At 40.3% G+C, this 21,847-nt stretch overlaps 4 protein-coding genes across 6 annotated transcripts; 2 read left to right on the forward strand and 2 right to left on the reverse strand.

The window, feature by feature from the left end:
• Positions 1-1,126: 1,126 nt before the first annotated feature.
• Positions 1,127-6,293, reverse strand: LOC130689035 (uncharacterized). Of its 2 annotated transcripts, none has more exons than XM_057512053.2 (11): positions 6,155-6,293; positions 5,845-5,968; positions 3,500-3,653; positions 3,244-3,435; positions 2,883-3,185; positions 2,434-2,820; positions 2,084-2,370; positions 1,848-2,021; positions 1,699-1,789; positions 1,374-1,609; positions 1,127-1,258 (listed from the first exon to the last, which is right to left on the reverse strand). In XM_057512053.2, the coding sequence occupies exons 1-11, from the start codon at positions 6,222-6,224 to the stop codon at positions 1,255-1,257; spliced, it is 2,022 nt and encodes a 673-aa protein (XP_057368036.1). In that variant the 5' UTR covers positions 6,225-6,293; the 3' UTR covers positions 1,127-1,254. The 2 variants fall into 2 exon arrangements, with proteins under 2 accessions (XP_057368036.1, XP_057368034.1); XM_057512051.2 differs by having other exon boundaries at positions 1,134-1,254.
• A 6,781-nt stretch (positions 6,294-13,074) lies between these two features.
• On the forward strand, positions 13,075-14,287 carry LOC130689062 (uncharacterized). The gene is made up of 5 exons (XM_057512085.1): positions 13,075-13,204; positions 13,369-13,625; positions 13,768-13,841; positions 13,902-13,954; positions 14,029-14,287. The coding sequence occupies exons 2-5, from the start codon at positions 13,374-13,376 to the stop codon at positions 14,130-14,132; spliced, it is 483 nt and encodes a 160-aa protein (XP_057368068.1). The 5' UTR covers positions 13,075-13,204; positions 13,369-13,373; the 3' UTR covers positions 14,133-14,287.
• Positions 14,288-14,489: 202 nt separating this feature from the next.
• Positions 14,490-15,786, reverse strand: LOC130688521 (carbonic anhydrase 2-like). The gene is made up of 5 exons (XM_057511503.2): positions 15,629-15,786; positions 15,411-15,561; positions 15,241-15,346; positions 14,941-15,168; positions 14,490-14,873 (listed from the first exon to the last, which is right to left on the reverse strand). The coding sequence occupies exons 1-5, from the start codon at positions 15,702-15,704 to the stop codon at positions 14,565-14,567; spliced, it is 870 nt and encodes a 289-aa protein (XP_057367486.2). The 5' UTR covers positions 15,705-15,786; the 3' UTR covers positions 14,490-14,564.
• Positions 15,787-17,361: 1,575 nt separating this feature from the next.
• On the forward strand, positions 17,362-21,113 carry LOC130689070 (isobutyryl-CoA dehydrogenase, mitochondrial-like). 2 transcript variants are annotated; one of them, XR_009421672.1, is made up of 13 exons: positions 17,362-17,585; positions 17,666-17,766; positions 17,831-18,000; positions 18,095-18,207; positions 18,278-18,351; positions 18,411-18,684; positions 18,754-18,851; positions 18,913-19,065; positions 19,134-19,181; positions 19,249-19,367; positions 19,459-19,808; positions 20,208-20,333; positions 20,405-21,113. XR_009421672.1 is itself a non-coding variant. In XM_057512092.2 (10 exons), exons 1-10 carry the CDS (start codon positions 17,465-17,467, stop codon positions 19,357-19,359), a joined length of 1,263 nt encoding a protein of 420 aa, XP_057368075.1. In that variant the 5' UTR covers positions 17,362-17,464; the 3' UTR covers positions 19,360-19,391. The 2 variants fall into 2 exon arrangements, 1 of the variants encoding a protein (XP_057368075.1); XM_057512092.2 differs by lacking the exons at positions 19,459-19,808; positions 20,208-20,333; positions 20,405-21,113 and having other exon boundaries at positions 19,249-19,391.
• The last annotated feature ends 734 nt before the right edge of the window (positions 21,114-21,847 follow it).

Genomic DNA, 21,847 nt, shown 5'->3' on the forward strand with positions numbered 1-21,847 from the left:
AAAATGGCTCGATATATTAACGAGGCCATAAAACAGCTTGTGTAACGAAACGTGCGCTATATCGGATATAGCCCCATTTTCGAATTTAAAAAATTCCAAATAAAACTGAGATCGTTTGAAAGAACTTGCGGGAGAACCCCTGAGACGAGCCCAGCAAACTTATTCTTCCCAAAAAAAAAGAGACCAACAATATTTGATTCCAGAAAATTTTTTATCAATAAATTCAAAAGTGAACCAAGCAATTGTGTTGTCTAATCCTATCATCTACCTAATTATTCAGCTAAAGGGCAATCATAACAAAAGACTCAATTTTGTACAGTTGGATTCGCTTATTGCTCACTAATAGCTATCTCCATTCGTTGACATGAACGTTCGCATTGCTATTCGTTTGAATAGAGGATGTGTCTCACATAAGTGCCCTTTTTGTAAATGAATTTGAATTAAATACAGGTAAGAAATAAAGGTATTGACCTTAATAGCAAAACAATGAGGAGTTTTTCTTTTTGAAAGTGTGCCGGACACTCGTATATCGTTGACAATGGTACATGTAAAAAAGATTAGTTAAGGAAAATAAGCTTGAATGAGGTTGTAAAAAGTGCTGGATCAATGTGTTTTGATAATGCTGGTGAATCTTGTCAAACTTGTTTTTAAGGTTTAGGATTGAGTTTAACAATGTTTGTCCCGTACGATTTGTAATTGTAAATAATGGAGTTTTCGTCATACTCGGGAATGTCTTTAAATTTGGGCGGTTTAGTTCTGACGCTAGTGGATCGTGGTGTTGTGCTAACGAAGGCAGACTTTGTTACTGGCTGTTTATGAAAGGCTTCTTTAGTGGTCTCGTTCGCCATTTTGACCCTCACTCTTTTTGCCCAGTCATCGATTGTTTCTCCCTCGATTCGAATCGGAGGGCTGTCCGTTTCTTCTAGACGAACCCACCACTCATCACCTGGCAGGAGGATTCCAGGAGGACCTTTTCTGATCACGTGACTGTCGTTTCCTAGCACGGAAACTGTCGGGCTATTTGGGCTTCGAGTGTTCAATAGATTATCTTGACTAAAGATGACTAATCCGTCAGGGTGAATAGCCGCGTACATAAACAAAATCGAGAAGCAAAGAATAACTAGGAAAACAAGCATGAGAACCATGATGGCGAACCAACGGCGTCATGTCTGCCTCGCAGCGCCTTCCGATTGGAATTCATCCACTCCATCTTCATCAGCTAAACTGCCGTCGTAGTCCAGCGACGGCTCGCGTCTACCTTTCACCGGTATTTCCATTAAAATTGGTTAGTAACACAATCCAGCCAATGATCCAGCTCGGTGTGTTGAGGCTGGTTCATTTTCCCAACAAACAAAATTTCAAGACTCACTGACCTGCCGTTACTCCCACTGTTCGATTTGCGGCTGGGCCGGTTGGATTTAGTGGAACTTCGACTGACACGCGTTGGGCTGCCCAGCTCGTAAAGTTCGTGAAGTTCTTGAAGATTAGATCCTCTTGAAGAGCCTGGTATCGGCCGTCCTAAATCTCTCGGTCGTGTTGCTGCAACGGCCCCTCTTCGACTATCACGTTCACGGCCTTCTCGACTGGGCGTCATCGCACGTCCTGGAATCTGAATTAAAAAGTTATGGATGAAGGCTTCCCCATTCTAGGGTAAATATTTTTGAATCAATCTATTGCCCAGGGTATCATGCTACCTACTCGCTTTCCGTTGCCTTGCGATTCACGAGTGGATGCAGATGAGCCCGTGGAATAACCAGTGTCCTGACGTGTTGTGCGTTTCTTTTCTTTCCTAAAACCACTAGACGTATGAGGCTATTATTATTTGAAAATATTTATAGTTATCTTACGATTGACTAGTTGAACAACGGCTGGACACTGAGCGATTGGTTGGTGATCTATTGGACGGCTGCGGTACAACTCCGGCCGTCTTGCGGGGCATGGGCACTGGCCGCGTTTGACTGGCACCTGCTCTTGGCCTTGACGATGGATTCGATCTCACTTCATCCACCACACCATACCGGCTGAAAAAAATGAATGAATTATATTAGTTTATTATTCAAAACAATACGATGAGGTTATTTACTTGTTTGCTCTACGTTTTCCAGCATCTTTCTCTCTGGAATATTCTAATTCCGCAGAGCTTTGCGATTCTACGTCATCATGAGCCTCTTCATTATCGTTATCTTCTTCTTCCAGATTGCTGAGCCTCTCAGCTTCAAAATCAGATTCGATGAGATCACCTCCCTCGGCATCACAACCTGCTCCTAAATCGGCACTGAAACACGTTGATCTGTCGGGACTAGAATCGATTTCAACCGACATTTCGGCCGTGACACTGAGATCGCCAGTAGACAAAGATCTTCTTCTTCCCTGATAAAAGAAAAAGACATCAAGAAACTATAAAATGGTATGGATTTGTTTTGAATAATCTACCCGTGAATATTGTCTCCATGATGTTTCATTTTCCGTGTGCAACAGGAAGGCGGAACTATGCGCTGGATAGACAGCCGCTCCATCGTCTTCTGATGCCGTGCGCACCAATTTCGCCACCGCCCGTTTCGGTGATTTAGGCGATTTGCCTCTGACACTTGCCGGACCAGGTGTCACTTTAACGATTTTAGTGGCACGTAAGTTTCTACTGGACTCCATGCCACCAGCGCCGCTTCCAGGAGACGTGCCTCGTTTCTTACTGGAATTGCTGGACATGATTTGATTTTTTCCTATCACCGTGTCTCCTTGCTTACTCGACTTAAATCCTTTACGCTTTTCGGCTTGAACGACAATGAGCCGATAGAACTGGAGAGTAATGACCAACGTGTTCTTTGAAATGAAAAAGCTGTCATTTAACTTCCTTTTAACTCTTAAACGATTTGATGGGATACCTTGCACGTAAAGAAAATGTTGGTCTCGCTGATAATTTTGTAGTGCAGAATGAGTAGCAATCGAAAGATAAAGAATGGAGCATCCTGCAGGATTATGTTGATAAGGATAGACCAGACGTCGACTGAACAGCACACATTTTTGGCCGTGTGACAACAATTGGGCTTCTTCTCTTTCACGCGCAATTTGCTTTTCTTGCTCTTAGTCGGACTGGCCGTCAACACCATTGTGAATTGAAGCAAACTCCACGACCAGATTGCCAAGATGATGATGCATAATACACGATTGCTGGCCACCTTGTCATCCTGCGAGACCAATTGTTGAGTACACGATAAGCAATTAAGAAAATAAAAGAAACGAAACCTTGAAAGAGTCGAAAAATTCAATGATGTCAGCAGCAGTGCCGATATAAACTAGCAGCAGCTGAGATAGTTGATCCCTAGTTAGGTCACCTTTGGGTAATAACCATCGACCAATGATGAGAATGAGCATCAGAAGCTGTTGGATAACAGTGGCCCATCTCTCTGCTGAAAGCGTCAATGGGATTTTGACGCCCTTTCAATTTAAACAAAATATGTTTTAAGTGAATTTTGCAGAATGATGGTCAAAAGAGGCTTACTCCAATCTCGGACAGTTCTTCTGTCGTGTTCAGGGCGGAGAGCGATATGTTGGGACCTTCTCGTTCCTCAAGCCTCCTATCCAATTTATCAAATTCCAGCAGCCATATCGACGGCACGACACTCGACAAATAAAGAAAAACACTCGGGCAAAACCTGGAAAAGATCAAAATCCATTCACACTTCCATGATTATCATAAAGAATCACACACCGACGCATCCGGTACCCGTGTTAATGAACAAGACGTAACGTGATAACCAACGAGGCATTCCTAATTGCTTAACGAGGCTTACGGACATGGGATTAAGATGTCTAACTATCCTCGATGATTACCCTGATCATAGAATAGCGAGCTGAGAAAGACAAGGCACCAAAGCCTGAAATCCGGTGTTCACGATCGCGCACCTCCTGGTTAAATATCTTTGGCAGGATTGCGGAAGGTCCACTAATCAAGCGAAACAGATGGAAAGCTATACAAGGGGATTGTAAAAAAAAAAAAAAAAGGCTACTAAAAAAAAAAATGTTCTGTATAGAAATACGCAGTCGTCGTTTCCTTGATGATAGTTTCGCGGCCAAATATCCTTTGCGCTGAATGCGTGAGTTGTTATGCTCGTTTTCTTTTTTCTCCGTCTTCTACGCAATAGTCGTATCCCATGGCCCATGCTAATGCAATGACATAAATTCAGAGAGCAGGAAATGGGCAAGTCGAAGCTTGGTTTGTTAGAAAAAGACAAGATCGATTCTGCTTTTTGACGATCCAATGAATGGCAGATAACGCAAGTCACTCAGCCAAGAATATCAGTTGTTTGCTGATTCAGTTCTATACCCTTCTTTTGCGAACTAGGCAAATATTCTTGTGGCTTCTACACCGGGAGGACAATACAGGGGGATAAAAAAAAGGACGGATGCAAAAATTCCAACAACGAAAAAAAGAAGATGCCAAATATTTTCGGGGAATGCGATGAGAGTTATTTCTTATAGTCTGGCAAGATCATTAACTACATCTTTGGATTTGCAGTGCTTTCATTGTTATAAAAGAAAACAAGTAATCAGATACTGTTAGAAGGTTCCATGGAAATGGCATTTGTTTTAGCGAAACACGGAGCGTTTTTACAATGTCAACATCTCTGTGTTGGTCAAACATTGGGTGGGAAACACCATCGGGCAAGATATCCAACATGTAAACACGTAAGGGTACATGCAATCGATATGCCAAGCTTGTGATTTTGCCTCGATTGACACAGACGCACAATTCTATTTGCCAAAGAATTGTGAATTTAAATGCTGTTACTTCGTAACTTGTTAATAGTTTATGCGTTGTTTACGGCTGTGCGGTTGTATTCTCAAATAGATGCGTTGGCCATACATTATGCGAAAAGGGGAAAGACAGCACTTTTAAAAATTGCCTTCCAAAAGCGCTTAGATTGGACACGTGATGAGCCATTGTGCGCTATTTAAATTGATTGACTTGATGTTCAGCGGGCCAAACTGCTTAGGCACGCCAGTTCGCTTATCGCCACCATACAAAATTCAGTTTAAGAAAAATCATAGGGATTGTTTACATTCCCTTTTCTTTTCTCTAATGGTGACACGAAAAGCGCAAGCTGTACGATCTGTATCTATACCAGTAACGATTGTGATATTTAAATTTGTTGAAGCATCCAGACTTTATTTGCCCCCACCATGCACTCGACTATAATTGGCTATAGTGAATCTTAAAGCATCATAATAAAAGAGAAAGAAAAATCAATAAAAACAAATAAGGCAAATGGATTGCGGTTATCAGGCGATTCCGCTGTCCCGTCATCAATAGACGAAGGACCCTCGCAAACTAGATAGTCTTAATACTATTTATTAAATCTATACACGAGAGTTATGCTAGAGTATGATGAAGCTAGCTGCAAGAACTGCAGTTGTTATTCTACTGGAAGGAGGGACGCGTTATGTAGATGATGGCTGATAGATTCTTTGTGCGTACAATCTAAACTGGTTACGTGTGATGGATTGACGTGTAACGCCTTTACACCACCCACAAGCCCGCCCAAGTCGCTAACCAGTATAGCTTTACAATGTGACATACAGATCTATTTTTGGCAAGCCAAAAAACACATCTTTCTTGTTTTTTTGTTTTTTTTACTAACGCAGTTGACGTGAGGTATTTGGAGGCTGCACACTCGCTATTGGTAATCAACACTAACTGGCACTGACAGGAGAATTGGAATATTCGAGGGCCAAAAAACAAAAAGGGTTTGCCGTACGATAAATTCCTTTTTGCACGTTAACGGCGATAGGTTAAAATAAGAAATCAACGCTATCGTCATCGGGCAATAGAAAAGGGATACGTACCACCTCCATTCTTGGTTAGCTTTGATAGTCAGTGTAAATATTCCCTCAAAGGCTAGTACCAGAAGTGAGATTGACAGGTACCAATAGGCAGGATCCAACTTAATGGTTGTAACTCTCCATATTGCTGTGAAATTACGTAAGAGATAGAAAAAAACCACGTTGATTTTCATTGAATCACATTGAAATGCACTTGATTAACCCTTGAAATAATTATACGTTATCTACGTTGGAAAGTACTCTTTCTAAATGACGTCCCACCGCACCCTAGTTCAACGTGAATACGGGTGCATTGTCATTACGTTTAACTAACCTATAAATCCGTGTCCGGCGAAAATCAGACGTGTCAAAATAGCTTTAAGAACGTCCACCACTTTGCCCATGTCTCTGTTAACCAGTTCACTTTGAACTATATACTTCTAACCTCCTAAATGTTAGTGAACAAGTATCCGCAATTTCAGAAGACCAAAGACTATACACACAATTAAAAAAAAAATACACGGTGATGAGTGCAGCTCTTTCAATCAGCGTCCGTTTGGTTAAACGTTCATTTTTGTCCCTCTCTGGAACAACACTGGCCACTGGAACCGAAAAAAACGTCACAACGGCACGCACGATAAAGACACGGCTATTCGACGGAGGGAGAAGAATGGTGAATCTAGTGGAACTAGAAGATAAACATTGCGCTGGCTGGTAGTAAAAAGTGGTTTTTTTCTGGGCTGTTGCCGGATTTAAAAGGAGAAAGAAACTGAGGACGGACTCAATGGAAGGCGAAAAGAAAAACAGGGGGGAAAAACATCGCCGCAAGAGAGAACGAGAGAGAGAGGGTTCCGCGCCGCCGCAGCAATCTGGCAAGTTGCCGAAGACGTCACACCCTTCAGAGGGTCATCATCTGAAAATGTTGGCGAAAAAAGGAAATCAAGCAACAACAACAACAACCGTCGACGATATCATTATACTCTTCCGCATCGACGTCGGATGACGTCGCCATTCTTGAAATGTGCTTCCGCGGCACCGTCCGAACGCAGGGGGGCCATTGACCAGTTGCGGCCGGATTGGTTCCAATTTGGACGTTCATTCTTGTTTCTTCTTGCCGTTTGAATTGATTTTAGAGGTTCCATTCATCGTTACCCCCCCTCCATAGTTTCACGTCAGTGAATTCTGGAATGAAATCATCGATATATATCCCTGAGCTACAATAATTGAATACAATTTGTATGAAAGAAACTAAGGTGATCTATCAGTCCCGCCCCCGCATTTTCCACCTACCAATTTGAGCAAGTCAGGCAATCTGTTGCATTATGCAAGGGTTAAAGAAGGTCTTTTCCCCTTTTTATGCTATTTAAATTCAAGACTTTTTTCCTCATATAAATGTCTATGGTGTTGAGACAACCATCATTTGTTCAACATCATGTGAGAGACGATGGGGGGGGGGACATTGCAGACGCAGTGATGTATGAGGTTGATGCATTCTTTTTTGTTCTTTGCCGAACGGGGGAGGAAAAGGATGTCCAAAGATTTGATAAATGCAACGGCACGAGGCTTTTTGGCAGCTAATCACGTTGGATCCTGCCGGGCTGCATGAAGGTGCATCTCCTACATTTTTTGTCTATCTGTCTATGTTTGGCTAAGTCTGCTTGCCAAGGAAACCGAAACTCGTATAGGGCTCAGACAAGTACAATGTGTAGACTAGACGTTCACACAAGCGAACAAAACATCCGAAACCAAACGCTTTCATCCTTTTGTGAAATAAGCGATCCGATGATTGTCGGTACGAGTGCCGCTCCATATCAACTTGGCCAAGTTTCTTTGCAACGTTAAGTCATCGGTTCGTCTCTATAGGTGTAGGCGGTGATAAAGAAAAAGGAGTCGTTACGTCATTGGGTAGTTTGCCATGCACGTAGACCTACACCGGAAACGGCTGATTTGCATAGATGTACACGTCAAACTTGCGGCTCAATGGAGACTGTGATCACAGTTGGCATTTTTGTGCTGTCGCTATTTGGCAACCGCTTTAGCCCTTCGTGTGTGGTCAAATGCAAATAAGATGACGCTCGTGACGCCGGAAATGATTTTTTTTTTTTTTTTTTTGTTTTTCTTCTGGCGCTCGGAATCGTTTCACACAACGGCCATCGCTGTCCATGTCAAACTGCCAAAGACCTTTCCGTATATTTTTGTTCCCCTCTTTTTTCTTTTCATGTTGTTTTTCCAGCTGGGGTTTTCCCGACTGTTGACGAAAAGAAAATTCATTTTTCTGAGCTATACTTAGAGCGCTACATTTTTCGGTTTGCTTTAACGTCTGTATAACACAAGAAAAAAAATCCTCCTATTTTTTTTTTTCTAATTGCTTTCCATAGGCGCATGACGGCCATAGATGATCCACTAGATCGACTTCGTACGTATATCCAACCCTGGTGATTAACGACGTGCTGGCTGCCACAGCGATTGGCAACCTTTTCTCAACATGAGTTATTGATTATCCAGTTTGAAAACGTTATGTTAGGGCTGAAACAGTGTGAGATCTGCATTCGTTTCTAGAAGCTATCCGTTGGTTTTACGGATAGCTTCGTTTCCGGTCCCGCAAAAAGCTACGTCAATGTTACATCCTATGCCTTTCCATTGGTTCCTTCACTAACTGTGTTTCAAACTCATTTTTACACAGTTGATTTATACAAGGAACACATCACTAGTCCGACGGGCTGCGAATGTTTCAAAGTTAGTTTAAATGAAACCTATCATCAACCCTGGGAAATATGTAAATGATTTCCAGTTTAACGGGAGCTGAGGACGTCTCACCAGCCTTCTCAATCACTCCATAAACCAAGTTATCAATCAGTTTTTTAAAAGGCATTTCGCTTCGTCACAATATATATTCATGAAAATAGGTCGATAAAAAAACGTTTTTAAACCGACGATGACAAGGCCGTCTTTTTTTATGGTGACAAGCATTTACGTAAACTTAAAAAACACGTCCACCGTTTTATAGATAATGTTCTTTCACCTTTTAGACAGATACAAAAATCATCGATAGATCACCGTCGTGGTTTTTGCGAACGGCTTTTACCGAATAAAAAACTCTTCGAGAAAAAGGGGCAAACAAAATGATCTAAAACAATGCAGTTATGGCAAAGTTATTAAGGTGTCCAGAATAGTGGGATACTTAATGATGCCTGGGCATCAGTGCGATCCTTCAAACGAAAACGAGATAACGTAAAAATGGGGCAATAAGTATAATAACGTAATGTATCCCATAGAATGCGGATGCAAGAGCAGGAGGAGGTTGTCTTGGCTGTTGGCGCACGTCCCAACAATCCAGAAAATGTTACACTAACATTTATTCCCTTTCTCCATTGGTTCGAGGTCGTCTTAGTCTTGTTATTTTATTTTATTTTATTTCTTTTCTTTGCTTTTCTTTTATCTCTCCTTTCGGCGATAGAAAGGCCGGACATTTCTTAGCACTTGGCACGGGCTTCCGACACTCGTTCGGTAGAGACGGCAGACCAGGGAAAAGTCTCAGATTTGGCTTCTCTGGACCAGACAAATGGCTACGAAATTCAATCAAATTCTCGTTACTTCCGTTCGACAGTCAGATATAATAGGGAGTCAGACCGCTCAAATCTTTCAGCTCACTTGTTCTTGCAAGCTTCTCTGAAAAGCCTTTCACTCTGTTTTTTTTTTTTGTGTGTGGAAACCTTACCTCTCTTGTTTTGTTTCTACCGTTTCTTTTTTATCTTCTGGTTCCATATCGACTGTCATTACATTCACACGACACATGTCTAAAATGAACTGACATTTAAAAAAATTCGCTGAGGTTTTTATTTGCGTTTCGGCAACGGTACAGCGTTAACCATTTCACTGAGAAATATAGCAGATGGGCGTTTTTATTTAAAATAATTTATGTTTTGTTGTTGAACTCATTTTTGAATTGCTAAGCAAATTTGAAGTGCATAAACACGTTACAATGGCAGGCGAACTGTATGCTCCGGATATAAGGAACAAACTGAAAACACACAAGAATGATGAGGCCAACTTTCATTTTTCGTTTGGTCTATGTGTACCTCAGGAATCGATAAGCACTTGAAAAAATCTAGCTCTTTTAAAGGGCTAAAAAAAATACATTATAGTGTTTATGGTGCAAGAGACCCATTGAGAGAAATCACGTCCACCCACTGCACACACGAAGTTCACGTTATTTTTATTATTATTTTTTTTTTCCAAAGCAGTAAACTCAACAAAATAAGTCACTAGCTATCCAATAGATGGCAAGACGATTCAAATCACCCAACAATCTGTTTTTTAGAATCCTGATAATTAAAATAATTACGTAAGCAGGTTGATCAATAGCTTAATGTTGTGCCAGCCACGAACGACTGTGGCTAACTAATGTTTACAACCGGTACGCCCATATGGCGGCTATTTACACCTTATCTTAAGTATTCCTGTTTACTGTAACACCATCACTAATTTACATGCACCAAATTATCCTACGGATGTTACCCTATGAACCAAACTCGCTCTAGGATATAGGCACACTCCATTTACAATTGTTGATTTATCCAAAGGAACGGTTTCAATGTAATCGAACTATGTACTTGAAATAATAGATTACATAGCGTCACGTAAGCCCGTTCAGAGCGTTATTTAACATCTAAGTTTTGAAGCGACAACAAATTGCATCACTCACACGAGCTAAGTTTGTTACATTAACATTGTGAATTTATGACCAGTTACTTCTCCATAGTTCTTCACAGCGCATCTAGACATGGATGCTTTGCATTATAAGGCGGTTATGAAAAAGATTGGCACAATGTTCGATTTATTTCGTTATCGACATCCATTGAAGAAATAATAACACTCGAGGAAACTACAATGACGGAGCACACGGACAGGGGTAGTGAATGGACGAGAATGTGTATAGTCAATTGAAAAGTATAGCAGACCTTCCCACGGATTGATGAAAAAAATCAATACTCTTGAGTCAGTTGATCTTGTGGTTAAACGAAACTGGCTTGTGCAGTCCTAAAACACTTGTTTTATCGTTGCACCTTTTCTCGCTACCCTGAGCCTCTTTTCCTATTCTCTTCCCCAACTTGTTTATGATGTAAAACATCAGTCAAGATGTGTAACGTTAAGCATGATAAGAGAACAGCTTTAATAGTATGAGAAACTATGTGTGATGCGTTTAGAATAAAAGATCATATAGTTCTATCATAATCTTTGCTGGTTGTTTATATGCTCGTAAGGTGAACACATAAACTTTTACCCTTCATTGGTTAAATCTGTTCCTGTAAAAGAGGGTGTACCATTTCACGCTAGATTAGCAGAGTGAAGGACGCTAGGACAAATGAAAAGACACAGGAGTGCTATTTCACGTAAGTATATTCTTGTCTCTTTGATGAGAAATTCCGATACCATCGGCTTAGATGCTTGCCCTTAAGTGGCTCTTACGCCATAGTGGTTTGCTGTACAGCGAAAGCAGTTGATTAAACGTGACTGCTTCCTTCCTTGTTCCATTATCCTTTCGTCCCATGTTTCCTAAAGTTCAATAATTACAGAACACTTTTCTTTGGCGTCATTATTCAAAACAAAAAGATATCGCAATGAATAGGAAAAGAAATGTACCCCATGCATATCCATTGGTCATTGGATCTGTTCGCTCCTTCTGAACTCTCTCTAAACCCTTGGGATACAGTAGATGGCGTGGGTAGGTACATTGTAAGGAACTGATTCACATTTCTTTTTTTGCATCCTTTGCAAAGCACTCTTCGATGCAATCCAAGAAAAAGTTTCAAGGGTAATGTGACGAGGGATCAACAGCTATGAAGACACAGACGCTGTATAATGCAAAGACAATGGGTAACACGTGGGAAGGAGGACGGTACTGAATAAGGATCGACAAGAGGCAGTCGGCACCTGATCACAAGTCAATAAACGTAATGCGCAACAGGCCACATGATGCGAAAGGATTTATATCGGAGAAGATACGTTTATTGATTGTTAATTAATAACATGGGGAAAAAGGCTCATTTGAAAATCTTTATCGCACACAAGGCAATTTGCAACAGGATCATCGAGTTCTACATGAATTTTGAAATTAAGTTTCCCCTAAAAGACTCCCAAAGTTTCTTGCTTTAGGAAAGATTGACGGGCAGCAAGCGTCAGAACAATAGGTGCGTTTCTTCAATGGCATCTTTTATTCGACAACGTTACTGCTAACAAGGTTAAAATTTACCGAACTGCCTGCATCGTTGGCTGTATTCATTGATTTCAGTGTTTTCACCGAGAAAGTTTAAACGCCGAATGCTCGAACTTTGAAAACTCTTTTGCAAACTCTGTCTGTTCTGTTCGCCTACAAGTAAAATGCCCACGCTTCGAAAGACACTTGTTTTCTCCCCTATGCCTGCTAAGTTGAATATGACGTCAAAAAAATTGTCTCTAGACTTTACGAAGTTAAACCAGTTGGGCCTTTTTGGTTACAAGGTTGTGTAAAGATCGATTGTATTTCAGAGAGATCTATACAGATATGCTCCGAGCGCATATGGTCTCTTTAAAATCTAAAGAACTGCGATACCCAATTTCGCATCTGTATTTCTTTTACCAAAAACAAAACGCGATTTCCAATCTTATTGGGAACGAATCAAAACCAAAATCTCAAGATATATTCTCACGTATGTTTGCTTTGTAGGCACAATAAAGTCTTAAGCGCGTAGGGCGGCGTACGTTCGTACGTGTATGCAATATGAATTCGTATCACGTTGTGCGAATTCCTGATGGCTTCCGCTTTTCTCCGTATAGTTTTCGGTTGATTTTAAACACTGTCCCTTTGCGCAAGGATAAATCAAAGGCATCCAAAGGATTTTGTATTCTAATTTTCCTGCCCCCTGTATTTTGAGTTTTTTTTTTTTCAAAACAAAAAATACAACCCTCGCATGCATTGTTGTTAGCTGTCTGTCCGCTATAAACGCCCACGATATCAGTAAAACTTGTGCGTGCTCAACTGACCGCCTATGTGCCATCGAGGACGTGAGACTGATGTACTTGAGAGAATAGAATTTCTCTCAATTGAAGCAAAACAGCGATGGTCTTTTTTTTTAGTTTGCTTTAAAAACAGGGAAACGGAGGTGTGCAATTTGATTTGGAAGTAGACTATTGCCTATTGGCTATGGCAGAAGGAGACTTCGTTCAGCTGGCATTCTTTATTTTTGTTGCTTTCTTGTTCTGCGCCTGGTCGAAGGGAGCCGTATAAATAGCGACACAGCAATCGGATGGCAACTGTCGACGGAGGAAACACAAGTTTAGTTCACGACTTACCAATACCCAGGAGCATCCCTCCTTCTAATCGACACCTACATCACAACGAACAGTAAGGTTTCAATTAACCTCATTATAATTTTGTTCAACTAATTAGAATTCAAATGGGCTTCGTTTATACCGTTTCATTTTATTGTTACGTAATTCGTGTTTAAAGACATAAAAGTCTCATGCGGCATGATCTAACACTGTTGATTCGTTCGAACTTGTGCACAGGTGACATGTTGGCGTTTTTAGTTGTTGGACTGCTGCTTTCGGCGGTTCATAGTATTCGAACCCCGCCGTCCCTGTCCCAAATCGCAGAAAACTCTCAGCCAACTTTAAATCCATTGCATTGGTTTCGTCAACGTTCTTTGGAGGACGTTGAGCCATTGGAACGAACACATCCTCAGTTTTGGTTTAGCCAAGCAGTTAGACGAATGGCCCAGATGCACGATGATCCATTTACTGATTATGAACTGAACATTTACCGGGTAAGCTTTACATCACTTCCTGTATGGTTTAGCATTTTTATTCTATATTCTGCGGTAGCTGTATTTTGCAGAGCAATGTCTTTAATTGGCTATTTTTAGTCCATTTTAATTGTGTTTGATTTTTTTAAATATCCGAAATTAGGGAAGCGACAGCTTTGGTGCTCCTGGTTTAAGTACAATGGATAGAGCGGAAACCAGTGACCTGTCCAAAGAGCGGTAATTATACGTAACGTATACTACTTAACAGCAAAGCTTTATTATGTTCTCCCTATACAGAACGCAGAGGATCACTTCTAATGAGCTGCCGTACATGGAAAAGCGGGACAGCTGTAAGTAGAAAGGAAAATGTGAACGTTCTCAAAATAAATTTACGATTCTATTTAAATCTTTGCTTCTTTTTCAGATTTATCAATGTGTCATTTTAAGCTGTGCAATCTGGGAAGAAAACGACGAATTTCTCAGGGGGGACAAGTGGAACTCACTCCTGGCATTCTTAACTCCAACTAGTCAAATTTGATGCCGTTAAGGTCAGAACCTTTGAATACAGAGATGGCAAGAAGTACGTCATAAAATGTTAAACGAAACACGAGGAAATAGATTGTTAATGACGCGTATACGTGACGCGTAGGAAATAAAAAAAAATCCATTTGTAAACTATTCGATGTACGAAAATAAATTGATTGAGTACAGTCGCACCAAAGCTATTTTTGATGAATTTTCCAATTTGTTTTGTTCTTCGGAAGCAAACAGCTTCCATTTATCTGCGGGACGATGCCATCGAGCACGAAACGTTTATTTGGACTTCAATGAGGTAGAAGGAATTCGAGCAAACTTTCTTACAGAGGTTGACGGGTCTCCAGCATGTAATTTATTATGTATTGAACAACAAGATCGTGACTCTGATTTAATGTCTCCGCATTGATGTAATGGACTATCATGTTATCTAACCACAAAATTCCAGTTGGGAATTTCCAAAATATTTTGCAATTTGTCTGAACGATTAAACGGTTGCCACTTGAAAAATGCTTGCGAGTTGAACTCGGAATGTTTGAAAAAATCTAAAGCCTGTTCCCAGGACTGGAGTTCTTGAACAGGTGATGACGTCAGATTATACTTTTGCTGATTGAACGATTGAGGATCATTCCCAGAGCGATAAGTGATGACCCTACCACGATCCTCTTGAATCGGCCGGAAATTGTCGTTGAGTCTGCGTCCTTTCCTGTCAAACAACTGCCTGAACTTCCTCAACTACAACAAGAAAATTCTTTTTTAACACAAGGCCGGAAAATCGATGAGTATTGGACATTTAAATTACCTGGTATTCGGATACAGTGATGGGCGTCTCGAAAACGGTCCAACTAACCACCTCTTGACAAGTGGGAGTCGTTAAAGAGCCATCGTACCTGTAAAAATTATGAATATTGGCCGGAAGGAGGTCTTGCAAAAGAATAGGATTATGCAGCTGAGTTGATTGGCCGCCTTGCGAAATATCATCAAACTGTTCGACGATATGGTGCAAGACATAGTTGTCGGTTGATTCACTCTATATCAAATTATACAGCGTCTTACAATTAAATAAAAGAATATTGTTGCTTTGAAAAGCGATTGAATATACCTCCATTAAAATAGCGAGAACTGCGACCCCGTCTTTGTGTTTAGTAGCTTCGGCGAACGTTCCATACTTTGAATTATAGTGAACTATGTGAAGCTCTCCGGAATATCTATTGGCCAAAACGTTTTATTTCAATAACCGAGTCTCTCGATAAACAATTAGGATACGCTTACTGTTTCGATTGGATTAAATGTTCACTGCCACGGCCGGAGTCGCCACCCCAATGGAAGTGGAGCTGGACAAAATTGAACTTATCCGGTAGCCCACCACCTCTGATGAATGGCAACAGGTTAGCAGGAAAATTACGAGGTAAATCAAGCAGCACTATACATGGTATCAAGAAGAAAGTCGTTTTTTAATTTAGGTACAAATATTTATAAAATGTTGATACCTGTGTGACCGTCGTTGGTGATACTCATTGGCCAGTGGCGGTCATAATTGCCAAAGGTGAGCTTTGGGTAGCTCATGGTGATTGTCTTGGCAGGATCAATATTTATTGGTGATTGATAATTACCATTGCAGCTGTCGTAGACTTGGCTCCAACTCGAAGAATCTAACCAATTCAGTTGCACATCAATATTATTTCAAAAAACTGCTGCGCGTATAATGGAGTGCAGTGCACGCAATAAATTACCTTCATAGTTCCAGTACGATGACGTGCTATCTGTTCATAAAAAAGGTGCAATGCAGCATATTCAGTTTCGCATCAAAGTGGATACACAAATGATTTAAGGGCATTCTCGAACGAGACACGTTGCTTAAGGGCAACGTACGAGGTAATAGAAAACTTAGATTTTGGTTTAGGAACGCTAAGTGTAAACCATTTAAATGAATAAACTAGTATTTTATAAGAAGTAGAGAAACTTGTAGAAGTAGAATTGTACTTGTCACTTCCATTGGCTCAATTATTTCGGGTTGAATTTCAGCTAATTCGTTCGTGAATCTTTCATCAGTGCCAATTAAATTGTAGTGATAAGCAAACGGCAACCCAGACGTTAATCCAAAGAGCGCTGTGATGTACAGAAGCACCTTTAAGAGAAATAAAATCACAAGATACATTTTTCCGAATTATAGAGCAAAGAAAAAAAAATTATCAAATGGAAGTTAGTGCTTACTAATGAAAGTCTAGTAATCATTTTCTCAAGGAAAACGTTTCGGAGCAACTACCCTAAAAGTTTGTAAGAGAGACCTAAAAGAGCTACTGAGTTTCTTTCTTGGATGGGCCAGCCCAGTTTATATAGAGTGCCACTGTATTCACGTTATCATATAACGAGTATTTTCACCTACCCGGTCTTCTTTACCAACTATTGGCTTTCTGCATAGGTTATTCCCCTGCATTGAGAAGCAGTATGTCGTGCTTCATCAAGAGACCTTCATCGTGATGGCTGATACGATAATGGGATGACTAAGAAAGGAAATGTATCAAAACGAACTCGATATTTCTTCGCTCCTGCAACATTGCAACACAGGTACACCTGCGTGTGTCTGCGTGTACATCTCTATTGAATCGCCTCCCGCCAGTTTTGTTTCAAAGTAACGTTAACGACCGAAATTTCAAGAACATGATTTCTGTCGGGAGAAGTCCCTCGTCCCGAAAGTTTTAATTAAAGGCGAACCGGACCCAGAAGCACCCGTACTTCTACGTCCCACGCCAACATAAAAGGCAAGTCGTTCTGTCGCAACCATTTATTTTTCAATAGACAATAGAAAATCACTAAGTGGAAAACTGTAGGCGGATTTATTATCAATGATGACGGGGCACTAACAGAGGCTTTACAATGACAAAAAAGGGTGTTTTCAGGATTGATTTGATTTCGATGACAAATGTCTTAATCGAAAAAATTGGAATTCCGGAACTGATTTGGACACTGAAGGTCGGCAGCAGCAACTCTAGATCGTTGTCCAATGTCACGCAGTTGCTACACTCTAAAAACAGAATCACGTTCTATAAAATTTGTTTGAAAAAACAGTTATTGCTTAATAGGAAATGCACATTATTGAGGAAATACACCAATGAAGACTGTTTGAGGTGTTAGAGAAGACTGTTTGAGGTGTTAGATCTGGCTACGTCTAAATCTACGTATAGAGTCGTCTGCATTACGCAACGAAAACACGAAGGTGTTATTTACCTGGTAGATCGTAGTCTACTCTCCTCTGTGGTATTAGTATTTTACCTGTGTTTTGTTGTTTGCTCTTGTCGGCTTATAGACTCATCGGCATATCGAAAATGCTGCCCTGCGTCATTCGCCAGGTTAAATTTTCATCAAGCCATCGTTTTAATCGTGTGCAAAATGTTTTGCCAAAAATACTCGGAATCTATCATCGAAATCTCGTTACCAGCGTAGATCGTACGTGTCGACTTGAAAAAACTATATAGTTTGTTAGTTTTATGTGTTGCTTTTATTTAAACTTTAATCCAACTTTGCAGCTTCCAATGGCTTAAGTGAAGAGCAGCAACAAATATACAAGACAGCTCTAAATTTTGCCCATCAGGAAATGAGGCCTCACATGGCTGAATGGGATGAGCATGTAATATAGGCATCTTTGTACATTAAAATTTAAATTGCATATCAAGTTCATCTGTCTTTCTTAGGAAGTCTTCCCAGTTGACACCATGAAAAAGGCAGCAGCCCTGGGATTTGGTGCTATATATGCAAGAGAAGATTTTGGTGGCACAGGGCTTTCACGTCTTGATGCATCCATTGTATTTGAAGCTCTATCACAAGGTTGTGTTTCGACTACTGCCTACATTAGCATCCACAAGTATTAACTTCATGCCCCTACTCCTTGTTAATTACTGTTTTATTATTTAAGTGTACTCGGGATAGTCTTAACAAGTTTGTTTTTACTATTGCAGTATGTGTGCATGGATGATAGATACCTTTGGTAATGAAGACTTGAGAAAACATTGGGTCCCTCAACTTGCAAGTATGGAAAAGCTTGCATCATATTGCCTGACTGAACCTGGAGGTATAACAAGAAAGAAAATCACAATGTAAAGGATATGGTTAATGGTAATGTGTGACCATTACTAATCTAGCTGGATCAGATGCAGGATCTCTAAGTACAACTGCCAAGAAATCTGGAAGTGACTTAATTCTCAATGGTTCAAAGGTGATAATCTTTTCTCGAAATCTGCCGAATTACGTGATAACGATTAAAACACCTTTAAGGCCTTTATTAGCGGAGGAGGTGATACCGACGTATATTTGATCATGTGTAGAACTGGTGAACCGGGTCCGAAAGGGATCTCGTGCGTCCTAGTTGAGAAAGGGACCCCTGGTCTAAGTTTCGGGAAAAAAGAGAAAAAGATCGGATGGAATTCCCAACCAACTAGAGCCGTCATTTTGGAAGACTGCCGCGTTCCAATTAGCAATATTGTCGGCAAAGAAGGCCAAGGATTCAGTATCGCAATGAAAGGATTAAACGGTGGTAGAATAAATATAGGTATTCACTATAAAATATTCCAAAGTTTTCCCTATTACCTTGAATGATTTCATTTACACTGTTGTATAGCATCCTGCTCCTTGGGAGCAGCACAAGCAAGTCTGGAAATTTCAAAAGATCACCTCCAGGTGCGTAAGCAGTTTGGGAAGCCACTTGCTGATTTTCAGGTAAAATAAGGCATTTTTAAATATTTCATGATATTCATTCGTGTAAATTTCTGGAATGCAGCATAACCAATTTCAAATCGCAAGAATGGCTACAAAACTCATTGCGTCAAGAATGATGATTCGGAATGCCGCCACGGCTTTGGAAGAGAGTCATCCTAACCACGTCACTTTATGTTCAATGGCCAAACTTTATGCCACAGAAGCGTGTTTCGAAGTATTATTTGTTTTTCATTTTTTCCCAATAACCAAACTCGCCATAACTACGATTTTTCTGTGTACTAGATTGTCAATACTGCTTTGCAGTTGCATGGTGGCTATGGCTACCTGAAGGTATAGTTGTGACTCTCTTTATATCCTATAAAACAAAAATTTATTTACATAGAATTCTAATTATTAGGACTACCCTATCCAACAATATCTCAGAGACATTCGCGTGCATCTAATCCTGGAGGGAACTAATGAGGTCATGCAAATGGTGATAGCCAAAGATATTCTGAAATTTAAGTAAATTTATTTGTAAGTACATCCCCTGATTTAGTCCGTTTAAAAATGTTATTGTAACTTTTTTTTTTTTTTGTTCTTATTGATTATATGCGTCTGGTTGTAGTGAAACAGCTCGTAAAGTTTTGCTTTATGGAGTACACTGCAATAAAAACAAACTGCCCATCTGGATACGGTTTCTTTAGTCCGCCACAGAGACCTATGGCTTTGTGGATTGTTTCAAATGCTATCGTGGCCGTGGTTACCTGTCGGTATAATACCTGTGAAATCCTAAAATTGCCGAAAGATGGTACTGCTTATCTAGCAGACGAAAGTTATTAAAAAAAACTATTCTCAGATTAGTGTGTAACGTCTTCATTCAATTGATCAGTAATTACAGTTTGAAATAGTATTTTTTGCTTCAAAAAATTTTAATTGTAATGTTGGCCGTGTTGTGTCCGAGGCAAATCGTCGTTGGTGAGTAGAATAATTATTGTACATGATCATCGTTTAGGAGAAAGAAGTACCAAACATAATGTTTCAGTTGCAAGTTTTTAAATGTTAACTTTATCTTTAACATGCATGTTGGATTAAAAATTCAGAATGAATGCAATTGTAAATTAAATTTTAATTGAAATTTATTTGTTTAATGCAAAATGCAATACATATCCTTTAGCTTTTGAAAAGAAAGGCATGCAAACAGCATTCTCAGTTCTCCTTGTGCCTTTTTTTGTTAATGAGGAAGTTCTGGCATGTGTTACACTGGGCTCTTTTGTCATGTAAACTTCAATTTTTTTTTCCTGTAACCTCCACCATATCCATACTTCAAATAATCTGGCCTAGTGAAGCTCCTAAAAATGTGAAAATATCTACTAGGTCATATTCCTCCTTGGACTGGTACGGAGTTGCTTATAGATAAACTACGGAAAAGCACTGTTAGCCTATTCTTGTGCATTTAATTTGAATCAAGAATCCAATTCTCTGAAATCAAACAGAAGAAAGGTAAAATTAATGCATGGCCAATGTCAGTTTGCCTTATTGGCTTAGTGATTATTTTTTCTGAAATATATTAGGTTCCTGTTGTATGTTACCGAAATGCCCTCCAGACGCCCACCGCTTACAGAAGAGCAGAAAGCTGAAAAGAATGCAAAGCTTCGCGAAAGAAGGGCTTCAGAAACGGCTGATGCTAGAGAGAGGCGGTTGCGGGAAGTCAGAGAACGAAGAGCTGCAATAAAAATAGGAAAACGCAACAATGACAAAACTCTGAAGTCTCTTGCTCCTCAAGCTGTACATCAACGAATAGTCATCATCGTCCAGAGCGATAAAGCTAAAGGCGACAAACCGCGTCTTATCCTTCCAAAGCAGTCAAAGAGTACTCCAGGTGTTTTGCTAACCTGGTCTTTTAATCAAATCAATCATATTCCCTTGGCGATCTCTGCCGTTAATCCGCAAGTTGTGGAACCTAGTTGCCAGGAAAGGACAACATTATCAATCATATGTGACAGCCAATCTGACAAAACAATACTTCCCCAATCATCGGTTACCCCAGAATCTGAGAGGCGACCGAATGAAACGCCTGTAACAAAATCGCACACTCTTACGTTAAAGGACGAAGCAATGGAGTCAATAGTGGCAACGAGCAGTCCAGTGAAAACTATGGCAGACAAAAGCCTCTTGAACAGTCCTCAGGCAGCCGGAAAGGAAACCAGTGGCAGCTTGCATCCGGCTGAAGTTCTTCAAACCTGTTCACGACAGGTGGAATCTAGCAACTCGAAAAATAACCAGACAGTTCTGCCTGCGCAAAACCCGGGGACAATTCCCAAATCACGTCGACTATTTCGACCACTTCGACTACCTGGATCCGCTCTGGTAGAAGACGCTGCAGTGACTCATCCAACCTTAACAGCAAAAGCCAACATTTCTTCTAGTGTACAATATTAGTGTTGTTGGAATTGCCGTTGACATTGCTAGTCTTACGGCATTTCGTGTATTTTACAACTGATAATTGATTTCATTTCATTCACTGTTTTATATTAGCTAATCTACGACGAAAAAATAATATCATTTGTAAGTGTTTGAACTGACATTAATATACGTGACACTGCAAGGCCAGAAAATCGACAACAAAGCCATTGTTATAGTATGGTGTCTGAGGCATAACTTTGAATTGGAAAAGTTTTATTAGTTAACTGCCTACTGGCGAAACTGAGTAATTGTAAGCAAAGTTCTCAATGTTTTGTTTATTTGCCGGTCACGTGGTTAACGAAGGAAGTACCGCCTACATTTCAATGGCCGCCTTGTGTTTTTTTTTTTTTTTGCCATCGCGGTTCAGCAACCGGTTTGCCGTTCTTCCTAATAGATTGGTGGATTTGGAAATCGTTGGTACATGGTTTTTGAACCCAACAGCATGGCTCAAGGGTATATCAACATCAGTTGTTGTACATCATTACTTTATCAGGCGCTAACTCAGCATTGTTCTGAGAACTTCGTCGTAGTGTAGTCGTAGAAGCCAGTCT

Source organism: Daphnia carinata, chromosome 9 (genome assembly GCF_022539665.2).
Source record: "Daphnia carinata strain CSIRO-1 chromosome 9, CSIRO_AGI_Dcar_HiC_V3, whole genome shotgun sequence".
In the NCBI taxonomy this organism is placed as follows: Eukaryota; Metazoa; Arthropoda; class Branchiopoda; order Diplostraca; family Daphniidae; genus Daphnia; species Daphnia carinata.

Excerpts from the sequence above, each read along its gene's own strand:
- LOC130689035 (XM_057512051.2), bottom strand. The coding sequence starts at position 6,224 with ATGGGCAAAGTGGTGGACGTTCTTAAAGCTATTTTGACACGTCTGATT. Across the intron at positions 1,790-1,847 it reads CGTTGTTCAACTAGTCAATC|GAAAGAAAAGAAACGCACAA; the intron begins GTAAGATAACTA and ends TAGTGGTTTTAG. Across the intron at positions 1,255-1,373 it reads AACAGTGGGAGTAACGGCAG|ACGCGAGCCGTCGCTGGACT; the intron begins GTCAGTGAGTCT and ends GGTGAAAGGTAG.
- LOC130689062 (XM_057512085.1), top strand. The coding sequence starts at position 13,374 with ATGTTGGCGTTTTTAGTTGTTGGACTGCTGCTTTCGGCGGTTCATAGT. Across the intron at positions 13,626-13,767 it reads ATGAACTGAACATTTACCGG|GGAAGCGACAGCTTTGGTGC; the intron begins GTAAGCTTTACA and ends ATCCGAAATTAG. Across the intron at positions 13,955-14,028 it reads CATGGAAAAGCGGGACAGCT|ATTTATCAATGTGTCATTTT; the intron begins GTAAGTAGAAAG and ends CTTCTTTTTCAG.
- LOC130688521 (XM_057511503.2), bottom strand. The coding sequence starts at position 15,704 with ATGAGCTACCCAAAGCTCACCTTTGGCAATTATGACCGCCACTGGCCA. Across the intron at positions 15,562-15,628 it reads CACCAACGACGGTCACACAG|TGCTGCTTGATTTACCTCGT; the intron begins GTATCAACATTT and ends TACCATGTATAG. Across the intron at positions 14,874-14,940 it reads TCACTGTATCCGAATACCAG|TTGAGGAAGTTCAGGCAGTT; the intron begins GTAATTTAAATG and ends TTCTTGTTGTAG.
- LOC130689070 (XM_057512092.2), top strand. The coding sequence starts at position 17,465 with ATGCTGCCCTGCGTCATTCGCCAGGTTAAATTTTCATCAAGCCATCGT. Across the intron at positions 18,001-18,094 it reads GCCTACATTAGCATCCACAA|TATGTGTGCATGGATGATAG; the intron begins GTATTAACTTCA and ends TTACTATTGCAG. Across the intron at positions 18,208-18,277 it reads TTGCCTGACTGAACCTGGAG|CTGGATCAGATGCAGGATCT; the intron begins GTATAACAAGAA and ends TTACTAATCTAG.